General features: G+C 42.3%; 1 protein-coding gene across 1 annotated transcript in view; it reads left to right on the top strand.

Annotated features, from left to right (window-relative positions):
* Positions 1–21,346, top strand: part of GRID2 (glutamate ionotropic receptor delta type subunit 2) — a 1,050,481-nt gene that overhangs the window by 682,375 nt on the left and 346,760 nt on the right. Inside the window, exons 6-7 of the mRNA XM_063135400.1 lie at positions 9,623–9,796; positions 19,322–19,483. Coding sequence (XP_062991470.1) covers positions 9,623–9,796; positions 19,322–19,483 — 336 coding nt within the window. The remainder of the gene's footprint in view (positions 1–9,622; positions 9,797–19,321; positions 19,484–21,346) is intronic.

A 21,346-nucleotide genomic window follows, 5' to 3' on the forward strand; every position in this document is an offset into this window, starting at 1 on the left:
ATGCAATCCTATGGGCGAAAAGCCGAAAACGCCATTTGAGCCGCGCGGTTGACCCGATTTTCAAAAAAATATAGCACGCGACCCACACGATGCAGAGAGGTGAGAGTGGTCTCAAAATGACCCCCATCCACGACTCTCTGAGCACAAGAATTTCCAGAACGATAGCTTCAAAAACAACGTAGTTATGCGCGATTATTTGCCGCAATGCAATCCTATGGCGAAATGTTTTCAAGATGGCGACCGGAGCGCTCCGCCTGAACTAGGAGCTCCGAAAAATGGTCGCTTCTCTTCGCCTTGCTTCTAGGGGTTCGCGGTCCGCTCCTACTCCGCCTCTGGGTAAGGCGGAGCAGGCCAATCCGCTACTGCTTCTACGCTCCTAATCGGAGCGGATCACACCCCTACTGAAAACAAAAAGTGTTCTCACTGATCACCTATTTAGATTTACTTCTGCAAGCCACAGAGGCCAGGATGTATTTCAATAGAAATAAGGAAATTTGAGGATTCTAACAAATCCCCACAGGCTATGGTAAAGACCCTTGTGGCTGTATGTTGCCCATCACAAGCTTCAAATATGCCTCATTTAAAAATAATAATAATGAAAACTGAAATTCCCAAACATCCGTGGTTTGTCGGTTCTCATTAAAAACTGTAATTTTAATGAGAACTTTTAAACCACAAAATGTGCTTTGTGCACCCTTGATGCAGATGCTCTGAACTTTTGTGGTTTCATTTGCCCACTTCAAGATGTGAGAATGTTTGAAAATGCTTTACTTGATTTTATTGTCAATTACATGCCGTTTTGTGTAATGCAGTGTATCAGCACTGAGAAAGCAGCATAACAGGAAATAAGTTGGAGAACTCAAAAATAAATAACTCACGCTACTTTTTGAATTAAAGGCTGTGTGAATGCCATTACTCCATTTTGTAGAGCGATCAGTGGCTTTAGTGCTACTCTGTCCTCCATGATCAATGCGAGGGAAAATAGCTGTTACCCTGCAGGATCTAAAAGCACATGAATATTATGTTTTAGACCAGGTAGAGGGAACATGATGCCCACATGCACCAGTGTACCCCTGGACACCTTTCTTGGAACCTACCAAGGTACCCTACCATAGTTGGTGCTAAATACTGGATTTTTAAAGAAAGTAGTTTAATGCGCTGGGGCTTAGAACCCTGTCTCTGCCTTGCACTTAGGTTTTGGTGGAGGTTACTTGTCCTTTGTGACTAGCCATGCCTCCCATGGCAGCCATTTTGTGATGGTGCCCAGGAAGGTTTCTCAAATTGTCAAATGTGCCCACAGCCCCAAAAGGTTGCCTACCCCTGTTTTAGAATATTATGTGACTAGACCTAGAGTAATAAAAAAAAATGAAAAACAGTTAGCACCCACACACCGCATTTCTCCTCCAAAGATAGACTGCCCCCGAGGCAGTGTTGTGTGGGAGGTGAACAGACCACCTAATCTGGGAGAAAGAGAGATCAATTCCATAGTCTACTGAGGAGCTCCACATCAGTACACTTGATAAAATATCTAAGGCCTTAGCTAGACCTAAGGTTTATCCCGGGATCGTCCTGGAGTCATCCCTGTTCATGTAAATGACACACAGGGGATCCCGAGAGCAGGCAGAGATGACCCCAGGACGATCCCAGGATAATCCTTAGGTCTAGCTAAGGTCTAACTGCAGATAGCACTCATGAGAGTATACCATCCTTACATCAAACTCTGTACATTGTAACTCATGTGTAGTACTAGGGATGGGAGAAGAAATTAGTTTGGTTTGCATTTTAATGTGAATTTACCTAACTCCCACTTCCTGAACCAATGAGTGAAACAAATACAGTTATAATTTGATGATTCCACTTCTCCAACCCAAAACATAACTATTTTTCAAGCAGGAGCCACTTTGGCTCTAGGTATCAACACTGAGGCCAACTGGTGGCTTTTCCCGGTCTTGAAAAGCCCCCCCCCTCCCCATCTTCCTCCCCTGGGTTAAGCACTGTGGCCATCTCCTCCTTATACCCCTTTGCCTCATCCAAGCAAGGCCTCATCCATCATTCACTAAGTCATCCAGTAGGCAAATTCAGAAAGGCTCACTCCTATTATATTGAGATACTACCCCCCTCACTGAGAGTGTGGTCTGCTCTACCCAATGCTGCAAAATCTCCCAGCTCAGGTTGACATTACTCTCTCTCTCTCTCTCTCTTTCCCAGTTGTTATATTTCTCCTCAACCTATTTCAGCTAGCCCCATCACATTGATCTTTGCCTCTTGGGCTTCTTCCCCACCACAGTTAATGTACAGCTGGTGAGGGAAAGGTCCACCCCCAAAGTACCTTCAAGAAGCATTGCATATGTGGGAAGTAACCTGAAATGTAGTTAACCTGTCTTGTTTAAATAGTGTGTTGGCTCCAGATCTAGTTATTCTTAACCCCATAGAGATTAATGGGACTTAAGTTAATCATAATGAAATGAGGTTCTATCGATTTCACTGGGTCTACTCTAAGTATGACTAGGTCTGGAACCAATCCAGTAACAGTAGTTTCTTCACTTTCAGAGGATCCATCCAGAAAATAAGATAAATCAGAAAAAAGTTGTTTCTTAAACACTTAATTGAAGGTAAAAAGAAAACAGAAACAGTTCAATGTAATCTATATATTCTAAAATGCTTCAATTGTGAATCTGTTCAATGCATTCCTAGTAAAAACTCATTGTGTCAAAGCATATATTACCGATTTCTCATTGACACCATTATCATATGCATGTCTTAACAGGAAGTATGTCCCATGAGTTCAATGGGACTTACTCCCAAGTAAATTTGTATAGGATTGCAGCCTAAGTCCCCCCTCGCATATTTTTAGTTTCCAGATAATGTTTGTAAAATACACAATTTGTCTTAGGGGCAGCAACTGCCGAAAGGCAGAGAGAGAGAGAGAGAGAGAGAGAGAATAAAAACCTTGACTTCTAATTAAAATGCACAAAACTGCTGAATACTGAAGAAACAATGTGCTTGTGCTTTTGGGGAGAGACAAATGATAAATGTTTGCACAGCTAAAAGTCAAAACTTCTTAGAAAATAGAACTTGGCAGTGTTAGCATGGTCACATGAATATGATGCTTCACAGGATTAAATAACCTGACAGCTCCTCAGTTACTGCAGAGGCAAGTATTCCAATTCACTCAACTTGTGCTGCATATTGGGTGGTGTCATGTCTAGCCCTGTTCCACCTGGTTTGTAAGAAGGTTTTTCAGGTGATCAGTCAGAATCAGACTCTGAGGTAGAGGAGTTAGCGCCAGAAACAGGCCAGCCTGTACCAGTGGAGGAGAAAGCTCTCAAGGGTTCTTCACCAGCTGATGGTGAACTCTCTCCCGAGCTTATCTCATCAAGGGCAAATAATACACAGTCAGTGGGAAGCCAATATTCTTCCAAAGGGGAGAGCATGGAGAAGTTAGCTGATCCTAGAGTACACCACAGACTAAGACTGATGGAGCTAAAGGAAGGCGAGAGAAAGTTGGCCCGGCTGGCATCCCGTCAGAAGCTGCATCAGAACTAGTCTCTCTGAAGTTAACACCTCTTGGGAAAGGGCTTTCCATTCTTCTTGAAAGGACAATTGTCTCACTTAGTTTGCATAGTTTTGCCTAGGGGAAAGTTCCAAGAGATTAGGCTCTCTTCAGGTGGGAAGAGATGTGTATTGCTTAAATAAAGCTTAGTGGATTACTTAGCAGGACTCGTTATTGTCTCACAAGAAGGCAGGAGGTTTTGGGAAACACAACAGTGGCAGTGGGGGGCAGGGTGTAATGGTGCACACAGGAGATCCGTCCCCTGCCCACAAAACCACATGGGATTTGGTTATATGTGGTGGAACAGGGCAGTGATCTGTTCTCCCTGTGAGTAATCTGATGAAGTCCCAATTCACACCTAGTTTTCAAATGTTATGAGTAGATGGCAGGACTGCTCTATGGACAGGATATGTGGAGAGTGCTTGACTAGTGCAGGGAGCCTGGCAATTGCGGAGTGTCCTGGCTTGACTGCAGCAGACTTTGAGTGCAGGGCAAACCACAAAGCACGGCCACGAAGCCATCCAAAGTTCAAGCACACACATTTCAGTCTAGTGGTGTTCAGGTTAGACACAATGTACACAAATGCCAATCTGTCGCAAGTAAAAGGAAGTATACTAGTTATAGGGAAGGGGGGCTGAGAAGTGATGCTAATGCCTTAATTCCATGCCCGACGCAGCCTGGATGGGGGTGGGAGACGAGGCATGGAGGCACACCATTGGCTTCCTCCCTATAGTGCCACTAGAGAAGGGAAGGGGAATCGGAGGCCATTTATTGACTCTCACCCATCCCCTCTTTCTCTTTGAAGCACAGCTCCCTCCCTGTAGACAGTGGCCTTAGCTAGACCTAAGGATTATCCCAGGCAAATGGAGGGGTCGTCCCTGCCTGTTCCCAGGATCCCCTGTGTGTCATTTGGATATACAGGGATGATCCCGGAACAATCCCGGAATATAGGCCTGGTCTAGCCATGGCCAGTGTGAGCTCGCTGGTCATCCTTTTGGGGGATGAGTTGGAATTTTCTGCTTGGTTATGGGTTGTTGTTGTTTTACCTACTTCACAGTGTAAGACAGGCAGGGAGAAATAATTAGGTTGATTTGGTGGCATTAATGATCTGGCACATTTGCTGATAAGCAGGTGTGCGCGGTCATCTTGAGCAGGTTAGGGTCAGTGAGCATTCAGAGGCACCATTGCAGTGATGGGTAATGCCTGAGGCTCCCCAGCTGCAAGTTTTACAGCCCAGCTGGTGGAGATAAGGGTTACCTTTGAGGCCAACCTTTCTCACCCACTCGGAGCTTTATGGCACTAGGGTGTGTGTGTGTGTGTGACATGGATGGCCTCCCTACCCCAAAAGGGAGAAGTCTGGGTGATGGCGAATGTCGAGGCGCAATTCTCAGGCCATGAATGTCTCATCTGATAAAACAACGGCATGAGACCAGATTAGAGAAGATGTGTGCTTAGGTTTACCCTTTCTGCAGATCTATTAATAAATGTGGCCCTGTTTAAATCCCAATCATGTATCTGCCTCGTTATTTCCCACACTCCACATCCCCACAACAGGCTTTGCCCTGCCCCTGCCTCATGATACACATGTGCCAGGCACACGTGTAGCATCTTATACTCCTCCTTTCTGGGTCAGAAGCAGCCACCCAGTTTACTGAAATGAGGTGAAGGATGTCTCTGCTCTATATCATGTCACAAATCCCTTTTGCTTTATCCCAGAGTGGACTGAGCCAGCCTAGATCTGTGTAGCTTCTTCTTGTTATCTGCTCATCACTATCTTGTGTTCTTTTCTTGGTGTGACGCTAGAATATAATCTTTGGCCTTGAAAGACATTATGCTAGTGCCCCACACATTCACCAAACACAGGAGGGACTTCCCTCCTTGCCATTTTGTTAGGATTTTCTCAGTTCATGTCTTCAATACCAAACATGAACTTGAACACAATCTGCAGTTGGAGCCTGTTCATTTCTGAGCTTGCAATGTGATTTGTGGACACAACCGCCCCACAAAAGTGTTCACCATTTAATAAATGGGAGAAGAATATCCACCTTTCAAAGATCTTCACAACTGATGCGTATACGTGGAATAATATGCACAGAAATACACAAGGATTTTCATGCAATTTTTTTTAAAAAAACAAAGCTTATAATCAGCAAGCTCATGTTTGCTGTTTCTTACATTCCTGCCATGCCACTGGCATGCTAATGCGCACTGCTGAAAAACCACCCACCACCTCCATAACTGGGCTGCTGTTGCCTCTGCAGGTCAGCTAACCCCTATCTGCCTTCATCCTCTTTCATAGAATCATAGAATAGCAGAGTTGGAAGGGTCCTACAAGGCCATTGAGTCCAACCCCCTGCTCAATACAGGAATCCACCCGGCTTGGGTCCCTGGCTTGGACCCCAGATCTGTGTCCTGTGGCCTTGGTTCATTGCAACAGGTGTGCTCCCTGTTCAGCCATGCTTGGTGTAGTCGGTTACACTTGTTCACTTGTTATAATGTACTATAATTACATTATAGTAGCGCTGTACTGAAAATTTCAACCATTCTATTTTTGGCATTTAGTGGGGGTGGGGAATGAAAACTGGGGTGAAAGAGGCTGGGAGAGGTGAGAATTTCTGAGAATTTTCTCCTTGGGGAGAGGGGCAGGTTTTCTACATACCTTTTAAAATGTAGCCAATTGTTGAGGGATTTTCTTTTATCCTTTTTAATTTATTTTTTAAAAAAACACCCCCACATTTTCAGGAGCTCAGGAGTGTTTACTGGATGATTGTTGGAGAGGGTGAAGTCACATGCAGCCCTTTCGCAATGGAGGACTGATTATTAAAAGGTTTCCCACTTCTGGGATTGTCGCTCATGGGGCACACGCGAGGGAGGTTTCCTGCAAGTAGAGGGGAGCTGTTTCAGGAGGTGGTTCTGAATGGGTATCAGGAGAAGTAGGTGGGACTGGACAGATGGGTACGGGGCATGGAATTCTTTTTAATAACGCCAAGGTGCACAGCAGTGCAGGCACACAGCTATGCAGGGTGGGATAGGTACTGTGTCTTAGGCAGGATCTACACTACTGCTTTATAACAGTATTGAAGTGCACTGACAACTGTTGGGGCTCATGACACATTCCATATACCATTTTCAAACAGCTTCTACTGTTTGAAATAACCTGCTTAGTGTAGGTTATACCTGAGATAACCTGCTTAGTGTAGATCTGTCTAAAGATGCACTCCTGCGCAACTATATGTTTGCATAAAGGAAAAAGAAACACTCGGTGATGAAACACGCCGATGCATATGCACGCTCCCCTGACAGCAGATTGGCTGTTCGCTGTGCCAGGAGCTTGCACCAAGCAGCAACAGCTTTGCAAAGGAGGGTCACACCAACCACAGACTTTGGGATTGTAGCGAGAGAGCCAGAAAAGCCACTACAAATCCAGTCAGCGATATCACGGGAAACCTGAGCAGTCATCCTGAGATCACTGCAGGAGTAGGTGAACATCAGGTGGCCCAGTAGGGCTGACTGTGATTTTATTCTGGAATAAACAGCTGATGCAAACATGGCCATAGTCTCCAATAAGCATTCACTTAGAACTGCTGGGTTTATCCAAATGCTAGAGTAAGGGGGTGTTGTTGTTTCTTGAAAAACTAAAAAATAGGAAAAAGGGCTCTCAGCAACCGGCTACACTTTAAAAAAAAAAGTATGTGGAAATTTTGTCCTCCTCCGTAAGGAGAGAATTCTCCAAATTCCCCCCTTCCCTGCGAAAAGAGAGAGAGAAAGTTCCTGATAATAGGGGGCAGGTTTCAGCCCAGAACTATATTATAGGCAACTTTTTAACAGAGCATCTTCAATGTACTTTACAAAGTAATCTAAACAAAAGAGTTGGGGATCCCTTCCACAAGGACTTTGCAATCTACATTTCAAACAGATCTACACTACTGCTTTAAAGCACTTTGAAAATGTTTTGAAAACTGTATATGCAGTGTGTCCTGGGCCCCAATAGTTGTCAAAACTGTTATAAAGCGTTTTAAAGCAATAGTGTAGATCCTGCCACAGTGGCAGGGAGAAAGTATCCACCGTGAAATAAAGTCGACCCACTGCTGCCTCTATGCATGTACAAGGCATTGAACAGGTGGAAATAAGTGTGCTATGGGTGAGCTAATGCTGATCTTCACAATCTAAGGATAGCTGCTTTTGGCCTTGTGGCTATCTGCTTCTTCACATAGGTGCCAAAGGCTATCTACCTGTCACTTAATCTGTGTATTTGCTATCTGTACCTTTATTCAGAGCTACTCAGGTGTGTAGCTCTTCTTGGATTATGAGCAGTTCTGGATCAACCCAAGATGCGTAACAAAGAACAACAACAAATATGTGATGAATGTACCCACGATGCCTCCAATTGAATAAGAACTTGTGACTTATAAAAGGATGAAGTTAATAAAATTCTTGAAAACTTCTATTTCTAATTATGTTGCAGATATATTAAGAACTGCTTGCGTTTTGCAAAAGATAGCAACTTTTCCTCCCTCCTGTAGCTAATGGAATGATACAGACTGAATGATAAGAGAGCTTCATAAGCTGAGAGAAGCCATTATCTATGGTACATTAAGGATTAATCGACCAGGAATCCAGGATATTACACTGGACACAGCTATTGCCAGGTGTTATTTTGTTTGCAGAAAAATCTATATTTCATAAAGAACATAAATAACAGATGGCTTCAAAAATCTATGACAGGCTATGAGGAACAACAAAATAGGTTTAGTGTAGTCAAGAAAATTGATGCTTAAAATTCATGGCTCTCAGCATTTTATTTGTTGGTCCATTAAAGAAATGAAATAACAATAGTACTACACCTGACCCTGTTGTTCCGGAAATTTTAAAGTATAAGCATATATAACAGCATTTACTTTTGTACAGCTTTTCACCCTGTGTACTCCATTTTTGCACAGATAATATTAGGCATGATTGTATGATCAACTAATAATGCTTAAGAAGAACAACTATAGCAACACTGTTAATTATTATCAATATTTTCCTCACTTTCACATAGGTTGTTGTACTACTTGGGTTAGACATTCATATTTGGCCAATCTGATGTGCAACAGCTGGATATAAAAAGTGGCAAGCTCTCCTAAGATCAGCTTAGAAATTACCCAGGTTCATCCAAAGAAAGACTGAAGAACTTGGAAGAACTTTTTCTGAAGAACTTGGAAGAACCATTCCAAGGTCTTGAAAAAAACATCTGCCTGTCTTTGCTGCCCTCTCCCATTCTGAAAAGTTATCCCTGTCAGGTCCCACTGCAAAAACACCCAACACACTTCCCTATATTTATTTCAGTTCGTAGCCATGAGAACTGCAGTAGAATTATACTTAGAGGAGAAAAGATGGAGGGTTGTTCCCCCTTCCTTCCTGTTGCTATGACAAATAGAGATATCATGAGCATCAGATTGGGTTCTCATGGACCCAATCTGATGCTCATGATATCTCTATTTGTCATGCGCTCAGCATGATGCTCATGATATCTCTATTTGTCATGCGCTCAGCATGAGGGTGCACCCACGTTCACGAGCCCACACAAACACTCGGGCATGGGTCCGTCCTGGCTTCCGGGATCACGCCCATTCCCCCTGCTGTGTTAATGGTGGCAGGGGAAAATGCACACTTTCCGGAGACTCCAGAGTATGCTTCCCACCCCACTCCAATGGGGACCTTAAAGGCCCTCTTAACAAAAGGGTAAAGTACATCCCCACCACCACCATGGTAATATATATAGGAGTTTATTGCAACACCCCTGCCCTACATGCAGTCTTCATATTATGGGGGAAATGAAACGGATTAATGATGGCATGTCACCGCAGTTTTGAAGAGTGTTTTCCAACCTGGTGCCCTCCAGATGTTTTGGATGTCAACTCCCATCAGCTCCAGTAAGCATGGCCAATGGACAAGTTGCACAAAACATCTGAAGGGCTCCAGGTTGGGGAAGGCTAATTTAGAATATTGATTCTAACATTTTTAGAACTTGTACTGTTTTTATGACACCTTAATTTTTTGTCATATTTTCTATGCCTTATCTTGCAGGAAATCAATGATGCGGACGTGCAGGACCTGGTGAGAAAGTCGATTGGAAGGTTAACGCTTATTCGGCAGTCCTTTCCTGTGCCACAGAACATAAGTCAGCGATGCTTTCGTGGGACCCACCGAATATCTTCATCACTCTGTGATCCTAAAGACCCTTTCTCCCAAAATATGGAGGTATCCTCAGATTCCGTGAATGCATTGCCATGCAACTAGCTGCTATAGCAATATACATGGGAGACTGTAGAGGAGAAAAAGGTTTTACATAGTGACCTTTTAGGCTTCAGTAGGTGACTCTCCAGCTGGGGAAGGCAACAGCAAACCACCCTGCTATAAGGCCTGCCAAGAAAACATCAGTAAAACTGGCATCCCTCAAGAGTCAGTAATGATTCAATGCTTGCATGAGAGGTTCCTTTCCTTTCTTAGGTGACTCTCATGCACCTATATGATCCATAATACAAACACATACATATTCTTTGGAAGGTCAGCACTAATTTCTTCTACTCTAAGGAAATGATTCTCTTTCATTCCACTGGAAATATCCTACCTCAGAAAACGTGCTCAAATGGAGCCAGACTTTTCAAGTGGAAGAGGGGAAGTTTGCATTTTTACCCTCCCCCTATTTGAAATCTCTGAACACTGCTACTTGCTGAAGGGATGGACTCTGACTGTTGAATGAATGAACGAATGAATATGAGTTTGATCATAACCACAGGAGACCCCAAAGGAAAAAAAATCTAAATAAATAAGGATTCAGCCAATAAAAGGTATTGCAATGGGCCTGTTCAGATAACACACTAAACCATGATTTGCCCACTAACCCTAATGGTTAGTGAATATGTTTAATCTGTGGTTATGTTGCCACCATGGTTAGGAATGGTTCGCACACCATGCTAAGCCATAATATTTAGCTCAAAATGCTTCACCACCATGGCTTAGCATCAACTGAACAGGATATTTGTCTCATAAGCCCTTTAAAAATAAATAATTCTGGAAACCATCTTACTATTGATTCCTGCTGTTTTAACATCATTACATCTGTTTTTAATGTACTTTTTTACTTAAGCTATTTTTATTTTTATTATATAATACATGCAGGCTAGGTGACCTCTGAAGTATGTTGCTGTGCAGACATTTGTTTAATTTTGAGGATTACAGAGGTATCCATGGTAACCTTGTATGTTAGCTACTTTGTTTCATCCAGTAAGAGGCAACAAATATTATCAAAATCACAAAAGATGGGAAGTCCTACTAAGATGTCCAAAGGAGACATCTGACTCTGGGGGCTCAATATTACAGATAATAAAGTATATAATGGAAACATGTTCGTCTGACTGAAGACTACCTACAAAATCACAGCATTGTATTAGCAAGACTCTTGGAATATTTTCAATCCCAACTACTCCGGTTGCATTCCCTGAAACCAGAGGATAATAAGAGCTTCCTGCAGAGGAGGAATATTTAAAATTATTACATTATTTATTTTATTTATTGTACTTTTAAACCACCCAATAACCAAAGCTCTTTGGGCAGTGTACAATACATTAAAAACAGATAAATATGTTAAAACAAAACAGTGCAGCAACAAATAAAACCACCCAAAAGCTGTAAAACCAACAAATAATTGTCAGTCAGGCCAAGGGGGTGGAGCTTGTGGAAGGAGTGTGGCCATTTCAGGAACCCCAGAGGGCTGGATTGGGACCCTGGGAGGGCAGGATTTGGCTCACAGGCCTGAGATTCTACAGCATGCAAAGCTTAGTAATACCATATTTCTTCAATTCTAAGACACACTTTTTTCCCATATAAACATCTCTAAAAACGGGGTGCATCTTAGAATCGCAGGTGTGTCTTAGGTTTTTTTTCTGTTGGTGGTACTGAAATTAGTGTGTGACTTACAATCAATGGCGTCTTACAATCGAAGAAATACGGTAGTACAGTATTGTTAATTGCAATGCTTTGAAGCTTGCTCTTTCCATATGGATTCCCAGGTAGCATGACTCTCTCACGAATCTGAATACATCCATTATGACAGACACTGATTTTAACTTTAACTTAATTTAGGGAGCAATATTATGTTTGACACACAGGCGTCATATACCAACAGAGACATTTTATGAGCAGCAAGTGAAGATGAAAAATTAGAAAAGGCTTTGAAACTCTCCTTTGAGATTCTTTACAAATGATCTAATAATTGACTCCCTAATTTATTTTATTTAAATTTGATTTAATTTAGAGGGCTGCCCATCAACACATTCCCTCTGGGCAGCTGGGTGAATCAAAAGCTCTTCACCAGGCACCAAAAATATCATTAAAAAGGTGCCAGGTGAGTCTCACTGGGGAAGCTAAATCATCGCCCAAGTGTCAAGATGACCCTTTCTTTAGGGAACTCGACTTGCTTCACTTGACAGGGGCACACAGGATCTTAAGGGTCTGGTAGGTATATATGGGAAAATACAGTATTTCAAGTAACTTGGTCCCAAGCCATTAAGGACTTTATAGCTTAACCCCAAAACTTTTAACTGAATGTAGAACTGGACCTTGAGCCACTGGAGATGATACAGCACTGGCATGATATGATCAAAATGCCCATCTCCAGTTAATATTCTTGCAGCTGTTCTGAATCAAGTGCAGTTTCCAGACCATTTTTAAAGGCAGTACCCTGTACAATGCAGTGGTCTAAGTAGGACATCACCAGAGCATGGATAACTGTAGACAAGCAATCTCCATCCAGGTATGGTCACATCTGACATGTCTTCTAGCCACAGAGACTACTGGAGCCTCTAACAAGTGTTGGATCTAAAGGAAAAGGAAAGGAACCTCTCGTGCAAAGCACTTGAGTCATTGCTGACTCCTAGAGGGGCGCCTGCTTTCGCTGACATTTTCTTGGCAGACTTTGTAGTGGGGTGGTTTGCCATTGCCTTCCCCAGTCACAGTTACACAGATCTAAAAGACATCCCCAAATTGCAAACATGATCCTTTAGGGTCTTGCCCAACCTGTCTCCCTCTCAGGATGCCTGACCATTGGCTATTCTGGCCTGAGTTGATGGAAGCTGAAGTCCAAAACATCTGGAGAGCACCAGGTTGGCAAAGGCTGCTTTAGCGAATGGAAACCCTATGAAAACAGGCTGAATACCATTCACCCAGGTGGATGAATCACAGTACCTCCATTTTTTCTAAACTGAGCCTCAGTTTGTTCACCCTCATCCAGTCCAATGCCATGTCCAAGCTCTGATTCAGGATTTCTATTGCTTCACGTGCACCTGATGAAAAAGAGAGATAGAGCCTAATGCCAAAAGTATACTGGTGACACTTCAGTCCAAATCTCTGGATGACTTCTGCCAACTGTTTTATGTAGATGTTCACTGTTCTACCATTAGACTAGAGGTATGACCTAAACATTTAAACAAAACCATTTTATTCTGGCCATTCAGCCTTAAGAACAAACCAGGTGGTTTAGGTGAACTGCCCCTCGCTCTTTCCTGTTGTGTATTCACTAGGTCTTGGCCACTGCTGGGCAATAAAATCTGGTGTGACCAGATGTTAGTTTCTGGGATGGTAGATGTATCTCCTGTGTGGACTAAAATGGGAAAAGAAGTTCCTTCATTCTTGCTGGGCCAGAAGAACTGGCTGGTAGATAGTCTGGGCTTGGTAAATATAGAAACATAAGAATCTGCCTTGTATTGAGTCAGACACTTGGTCTATCTGGCTTTGTATTGTCCATACTGACTAGCAGCATCTCTCCAGGCTTTTAGATGGAAGTCTTTCTCAACCCTGCCTGGAGATGCCAAGGACTGAATCTAATGTGTTCCCTACTGAGTTATAACCCTTCTCCAGTATGCCACAGGCTTGGGGGCTGTCTTCATGGCGCCGCCTCCCTCTTCAACCCCACACTTTCCATCTCCTGGGATGGTGTTGGGTAATCCCAATGCCAAAGAGGAAGCACAGGGTTTATGGATGGGCATCCAGATCCTGGAGCTGCCCCTGCCCTCTTTCTGGTGGAAAGTGACCAGTCGCTGGCCACTTTCTACCAAGCTCTGTCCCCAGGTTGACCCTGGATTGGCTGTGGAGCAACATTACATGGCGAGAGCACCATGTTGACATTGCTCCCTTTGAAAAAGTCAGGATAAATGTCCAACTTTTTCTAAACGCTGCATCGCGGGGAAGCCTAGCGGTGGCTGTGAACCTACACCAGCATCGTCTAACTGACGGGGATGCAGATCCACAACCACCGTAGGGCTTTCACTGAATATAGACAGCCCCCTGCATCTCTGCTGCAAAAGACAATAACCAGTATTTCTGAAGAAAAAAAGTTAGCAGCTCCTTCCATTTTGTGCAGTCCTGTGTGCCATTTTCTTCCAGATAAGGTTACAACAAATAAATAAAAATCTTAAGACTTTATCGTTTTGGTTCCTAGCAAGGTCATGAGTAGTCATTCCATCATTTCCCTCCATCCCCCACCCTTGACAGAACACTGCAGCTTCTGAGAAACGTACATTAAATCAATTGTCTTCAATTGAATTATATAGGGCATTAAGAAACCTGTTTTGATTAGGCATGAGAGCAATAAATATATGAAGCAGTGTTTCAATAGCCACCATATAACGTGTTCTGGGGTTACCATGATTAATGAAGCAGACTTCAGAGTTCACTGAAAGTGAATTCGGAGATGCAGAAATTAACTTATCCTTGAATTATTGGTGACTGAAAATGCTATAAGTACTCATCTGCACTATTGGTAAAGGCTTAAAATATCTGTTTAACGGCTGCTGATCACTGTTCTCTAGAGTCCTATTAACAGTTGATAGATGCACTGCAAAAGTGCTCCTAAATTAACTAGTGTATACATCAATATGAACTGTGATGATGTCTCAGTATTCCTCTAAAACAAAGTTAAAGATAGGTGTGTGTTTTTTACATCAATTTGTTGGGAAATAGTGGCAACAGAAGTTGGAATTATAACATGCCAAGTTCAGACCTTATTGTCTTTGCTTGCTTGGTGGCCCTTCTGTGTTGTGTTTTTGTTAGGAAGGGTTGCTAAAAGTCTGAAATGTTTTTCAAGTCCTGTGTTTAGGGATTTATGTTTAAATCTTAGAATCATAGAATCATAGAATAGCAGAGTTGGAAGGGGCTTACAAGGCCATCAAGTCCAACCCCCTGCTCAATGCAGGAATCCACCCTAAAGCATCCCTGACAGATGGTTGTCCAGCTGCCTCTTGAATGCCTCTAGTGTGGGAGAGCCCACAACCTCCCTAGGTAACTGAAATCTTCTGAAGTCTTAGGCCAAAACCAACACTTAACTAATGCAGGTATTCCAGTTGCTCAGGCTATATGTCCATATTTATTACCTTGCCAATCACAGGTGAAATAAGGATGTGTTAGAAATGAGGCGTGTGTTTTTTCCAAAGAGATAAAATCTAAGCTCTTAAATGAATTATGAGCTGCATTGTTTTAACCAATGGGTCTGTCAATTAATCCATTTTTAAAGATTTGCTTTACAAAGTTCCAGTTAATTAAAAACGAGGGTAAGGATCGACAATTGGCATTTTGAGAGACATGCTATTGCTTATCCCATCAAGCAGGGGTGGAGGTTGTTTTTTGTTTGTTTTTCTGTTGAGGGACGCTGTCGTGTTTCTCAGAAAGCTCCTGCTTTCGATGGGAGGCAAATCACGAGGCCTGCTAGGTAATCCACAAAGCTTTTATTAAGCAACAAATGTCTCTTCTACCTGAAGAGAGTCTAATCTCTTGGAAACTTCCCCCTAGGCAAAACTATGCAAACTATGGGAGACAATTGTCCGACCAAGGAGAACAGGAAGCCCCTTCTCAAATGCTCATAACTTCAGAGAGCCTGGTGTGGAGGCAGGTTCTGGTGCCATCCTAGTCGGACTGATTTTCTCACGCCTTCTTTCTGCTCTGTGCATTTTAGCTTACGGTGCACCCTAGCATCAGCTAGCTTGTTGGGGTGCTCTCCTCTGGAAGAAAGCTCACTTCCCACTGAGTGTGTAGGATTTGGCCTTGAGGAGATAAGCTCTGGAGAGGGCTGACTCCCAGCTGGTGAATCGCCTGTGAGAGCTTCCTCCCCCACTGGTACAGGCTGGCTGGTGTCTGGCACCACTTCCTCTAGTTCTGAATCTAATTTGGATTGATTATCTGAAACATCTTCTCCCCAAACAGGGGCAGTAGGGTTAGACATGACAGACACATCCTCTCAGGAGTAATCTGTCAGCAGCTGCACACAGGTTGTGGGTGGGTATGAAGACAGTGGTGGGGGCGGCCCTCTCTCACTTTCTGCCACACTCTTCTCTTGCTCTCTTTTACTCCCTACCCAGCAGCCTGCTGTAGAAGGGACACCTCACTCTTGATATACTGATCACTTGCAGAGAGCATTTGAAATTAGACTAGGGATTTCCGTTGCTGGAAAATCCAGCCCTTTGGGGACTTGCAGGAGGTCCACGGTTCCCACGCCCCCACTTGGCTTGCATTTGTGATCTGAGCCATGGGCTTTCCCCCAAAATCCAGGAGCCTTTTCTGGTTTGCTTGTTTGTTTGTTTTAATTTGTGTAAATCAAAATCTGTGCGAATTGTGGCCACAGTTTGTGTATTTTGTGCAAATGTGAGTGTAATTTGTGAAAATTATGCAGATTGCAGGTGCAATTTTGTGGACATTTCTATGTGCGCAAATTTTAAAAACCTAGAAAATCTGTGAACTGGCCTGACCTGGTCAAAAAAGACCAAAATATTGGTGCCTGTAGCACTATGGAGCACCAAAAGGATCAAATTTGGTGTTCAAACATGCTAATTTTGCCCTTTTGGCCCTCCATAGCATTATGGTGCCATTTTAAAATTTCATTTCATATACTTTTTGGCATCCAAAAGGGGGGCAGTTTTCAGTAGGGCTCTGGGGGCAAAAATCCCTCCCTGGACCAAATGTAGCTGCCCATCCTTGCCTTAAAACTTACCTTTTCACCATAAATACTGTTCACAAAATGCCACACTGTGACAGAGGTACTTGTAAAATTTATGAACATATTTGATATGACAAATCTATTCTTGCATAAATTCTGATTGACTGGCAATTAAACAGATATAAGATTTCAGGCCACTTCCATACCATTTATCTAACCATTTGGCCCTGAATTCTAAAAGTAAATACCTGAAAATAGGACATGTATATATTTTTCCCCTGAAGGTGAAGGATGTGAATTGAACCCCAAAATGTACAATGGTGAAGATTCAAAAGAAGATATGAAAGAGTGATGACCTTCACCACCTAGAAATAAAAAAAATGTGTTACATTTGTCTGGGGGGGAAAGGACAATATCTGTTGGTCAAAATGTGTGATGTGAATTCTGTGTCAAAATAACTGCCAACACTCCAGCATCTATGCAAGCCAAGGTGGATATGGACAGGATGCTGTGTTCTAGAAGCTGCCTACTACTCTTAAAATTAAGGAAAGGCACATTTTTAATATCGGCCAGGAACATGACTGAAAACAAGACAAGCCAAAATGGAGAGGTGTAGAACCTTTCCATTCAAACTCTTTGATCATCTTCTTGGCTCGCCGCTCTGACCATGTTACTCCACTTCTGAAATCTCTTCATTGGCTTCCAATTCACTTCAGAATCCAATATAAACTTCTCCTGTTGACCTACAAAGCTTTTCACTGTCTAGCTCCTTCCTATCTCTCCTCTCTCATCTCACACTATTGCCCCGCTCGTGCTCTTCGCTCCTCTGATGCCATGTTTCTCGCCTGCCCAAGGGTCTCTACTTCCCTTGCTCGGCTTCATCCATTTTCTTCTGCTGCCCCTTACGCCTGGAACGCTCTTCCAGAACATTTGAGAACTACAAGTTCAATCTCAGCTTTTAAAGCTCAGCTAAAAACTTTTCTTTTTCCTAAAGCTTTTACAACTTGATTTTGTTCTGACTTTATACTGTTAGTTTTACCCTACCCAGTGCCCCTGTGCCTGCTTGCATTCTCTTTCCCTCCTTATTGTTTTATTATGATTTTATTAGAATGTAAGCCTATGCGGCAGGGTCTTGCTATTTACTGTTTAACTCTGTACAGCACCATGTACATTGATGGTGCTATATAAATAAATAAATAAATAAATAATAATAATAATAATAATAATAATAATAATAATAATAATAGTGGTAGGTAGGAACAGAACTGTGAAGGCTTGAGGTCTACAGAGGCAAGGTAATAAAGTCAGGCTTAGAGGCTTGTGGGTTTTCTGTTGGTAGGGGGTATCCCTAAGAGGAGTAATTTCATTTCTCTGGTTGTAGTTGTTGTTGTTGTTATTATTATTATTATTATTATTATTATTATTATTATTATTATTTCAATTTATACCTCACCTATCTACAAAATACCCTAGGTGGCATACAAAGTTAAAACAATTTAAACAGGATAAAAATAATAAATAAAATAACATTGGTAGAATAAAAATGTTAAAAACAATTTAAAAAGATAAAACAATCAATAACACCAGATGGCATAAAAACAATATATAATGATCCTCAATAAGATTCTAAAAAGGGAAGGTCTTTGGAATAATACAATCTTTAATGCCTGCTTAAAGACATTCAAAGAAGTCAGCATACTTATTTCATCTGGCACTTCATTCCCCAGCTGAGAGGAGGCAAAGGAGAAGGTCCTCTGGCATGTGACTGCCAATCTCACATTTGGCAGTTGCAGTAGAGGACCCTCTGAGGATCTTGTGGTGGGCTAGAACATAGGGGAGGAGGCGCTCCCTAAGGTACCTTGGACCTAGACCATGTAGGGCTTTAAAGGTAAGAATCAGCACTTTATATTTTGCCCAGAAAGGCATTGGCAGCTTAAAAGTCATACTTCAGTCAAGTTCATTTCTCCAGTTAAGTTTCATTTCTTTAAGACTGGAACAATATTTTCTGTTTTGGGGGAAGAGGGTATAAAAGAGTGTGAAAGCCAGCCAGGAAAAAGAGCAGGAGAAGTCCAGAGCATGAGGAAGGAACAGGAGCAGGCTAAAGAAGTCTAGGTACAGGTTAGAGTAAAAGAAATTGTGTTTTTGCAACTTTTACTTTCTTTTAGTGCTTTGTATCACACTGCTCAATTGACTAGATACTTTCATTTGTAATATAGTTGTTTTAATTTACTACTAAACTGTTGTGTTAAGTTGCAAGTTTCAGGAGTGTCACTCACCCCACATCTACAGCCTAAATCCCATGTTATTGGGAAGGGGAAGGTTTTAAATGAGAACTTGGGATTCTTAAGGAGGCAAGAGATCTTTGAAGAATTTTTCAAGGGGTTGAGGACATGCAAGGAACCTTGATAGTATCTTTCCTTAGAATGCACACAGTATACATCCGTTGTTCCACCAATGTAAGGACAATAGATCTTATTTACCACAAAGCCACCCAGGTGCAGGACATCCGTCCACATGTGCTGTGACAACCCCCAGATTAGGAAATAGAAGATTTCCAGTGCCTTTGCTCACGAAACACAAACTGAATTAACTAGAAGTCACAGAAAATTCCTAGACCCAGTTAGTTCCCAAAGTGTGAAGCAAGCTTTTTGTTTCTTTTTTCCCCTTCTTTGTTTTTGTTTAGCAATGTTGCATTTAAGTTAATGAAAGCCTGAGTGGTGACAGCTGAGACAAGCCACTTATGAATTCTGCCAGCATGTGTGTGCTAGCTGCTTACAATCAATTTTTAATCTCTTTGACAGATTACCAACCTCTACATCTACGATACTGTGCTTTTGCTTGCAAATGCTTTCCACAAGAAGCTGGAGGACCGAAAGTGGCACAGCATGGCTAGCCTGACGTGCATTAGGAAGAACTCGAAACCGTGGCAAGGAGGAAGATCCATGTTGGATACAATCAAGAAGGTACTTCTGACCCTGCCCTTCTTCTAATGCTTTGCCTTCCGGAGACCTTTCTCTGTTTCTCATTTCTGTAAATTGCCTCTCCCTTCCCCATCTCTGAGAACACTTGTAAAGAAGTAGAAAGCTTCATTCAGAGCTTTTGATGCAGCCCTTTTAAAGTGCTTTTAGTGGCTTCATTCTGTGTTTTTTTCTTCCCTAAACCATTGATTTAAAAACAGAAAACAAAAAGGAAAGAAAGCCTCATGCCATTTGTGGCTCTTTCCTGGATTTTGTGACACATCACCATCTGATCTTGGGTTTTGTTGAAGGTCAAGGATGTCTGTTTATATATACATGGTGTGTGAACCAAAAGTCATTCAAAGTCCTCCCCCACCCAATTTATGATTATTTTGTGGATTCACAAAACCTTTTTTTTTCACAAAGCCTTTACACTGACTGCACAGTAATAACCCATAAATACCCAATGCTGGCACTCCTTGCAACAGCTTTTTCAAGGCCTGTACTCTGTAGCACTCAACAGGAGAAATATTTGCCTGAGGGGAGTTTATTACCACATGAATAGCAGAAGCAGCTGGTTGTCCACATCTACCATATGGTTGTGGAGTTGTTAGGCCTGCAGAGATTTGAAGCACAAGCGTTCTCATCTTCTTTTTGTAATTGGAAGTTGAGTGGTAGGACTCGCCAAGATCAAGTTACTCTGATGCTAGTCATGCAAGATAACCATGTGTCATTCCTTCCATGTTAAGCTATCTGTAATCTCAATCATGGATCCCACCTTCACCAATAAGACTGCACTGGAATGGTGGGCCGATAACCATCCTTTTATCACTCTTTAACAATCCCAATCAGAAGATGTCAAATAGTAATTCATCACATGGAAATTTAATGTGTTAAGGTTACAATTATATTAGTGTGTAACTCATCTGAAGCATCTGTCCACATGACAGGGTGTGTGTTTTTTACCATGCACATGTCAAAACATGGTAAATCAATGGTAAATCAACTCTACTGATGAATGGCTCTTAATGGGAAAGACACTGCTGATATTTAAAAACATAAGAAGACCCATGCTAGATTAGGGTTGTGTGTGTGTTGAACATTAATAAAACTCAATAATCCCCCGTTTGACCTCAACACCTTGGCCACTTACATTTGACACTTCAACCAGCCCAGACCACATACAGAGACTGAAAAAAGGCAAGAGTAAAGCACATAAGAACATAAGAATAGCTATGCTGGATCAGACCATGGGTCCATCTAATCCAGCCCTCTGTTCACACAGTGGCCAACCAGCTGCCAACCAGCGACCCACAAGCAGGACACAGAGCAACAGAACCATCCTTCCCATGTTCCCCAGCAACTGGTATATAAAGGCTTATTTCGCACAGCACTTTCTGTCTTGAAACTCCTGCTAGAAAAGACCTACGAAACAACAGGTTAATGTTCTTCCACTTCAACAGCTCTTGCTCCCTCCCTCCCTGCCTCCAAACCTTTACAAAGCTGCTCACAATATAATGTCAATACAAGCACCTTTTAAAAAAAGAAATCCAATAAGTAATAAAATAGTAAGCACGAGACCAAACTAAAAGCAAACAGAGAGCTAAGTAAACCTATAATAACTTACCCAAGAAGTGAATCAAAGCTTGTTGCAAAAGAAAAGTCTTCATCTGCTGATAGAACACAAGAGAAGAGGGAGCTAATCAAAGCTCTTAGGGCAGTACATTCCCCATAATCTTTATGTTATATAACTGATTACGCTCTCATGTTACCAGCTGGTCCAGTTTCAGATGTCAGATGCTTCCGTGTCTAGGGTGACCATATGGAAAGCAGGACAGTGCTGCTGTATCTTTAACTGTTGTGTAGAAA

Source organism: Elgaria multicarinata, chromosome 10 (assembly GCF_023053635.1).
Source record: "Elgaria multicarinata webbii isolate HBS135686 ecotype San Diego chromosome 10, rElgMul1.1.pri, whole genome shotgun sequence".
In the NCBI taxonomy this organism is placed as follows: Eukaryota; Metazoa; Chordata; class Lepidosauria; order Squamata; family Anguidae; genus Elgaria; species Elgaria multicarinata.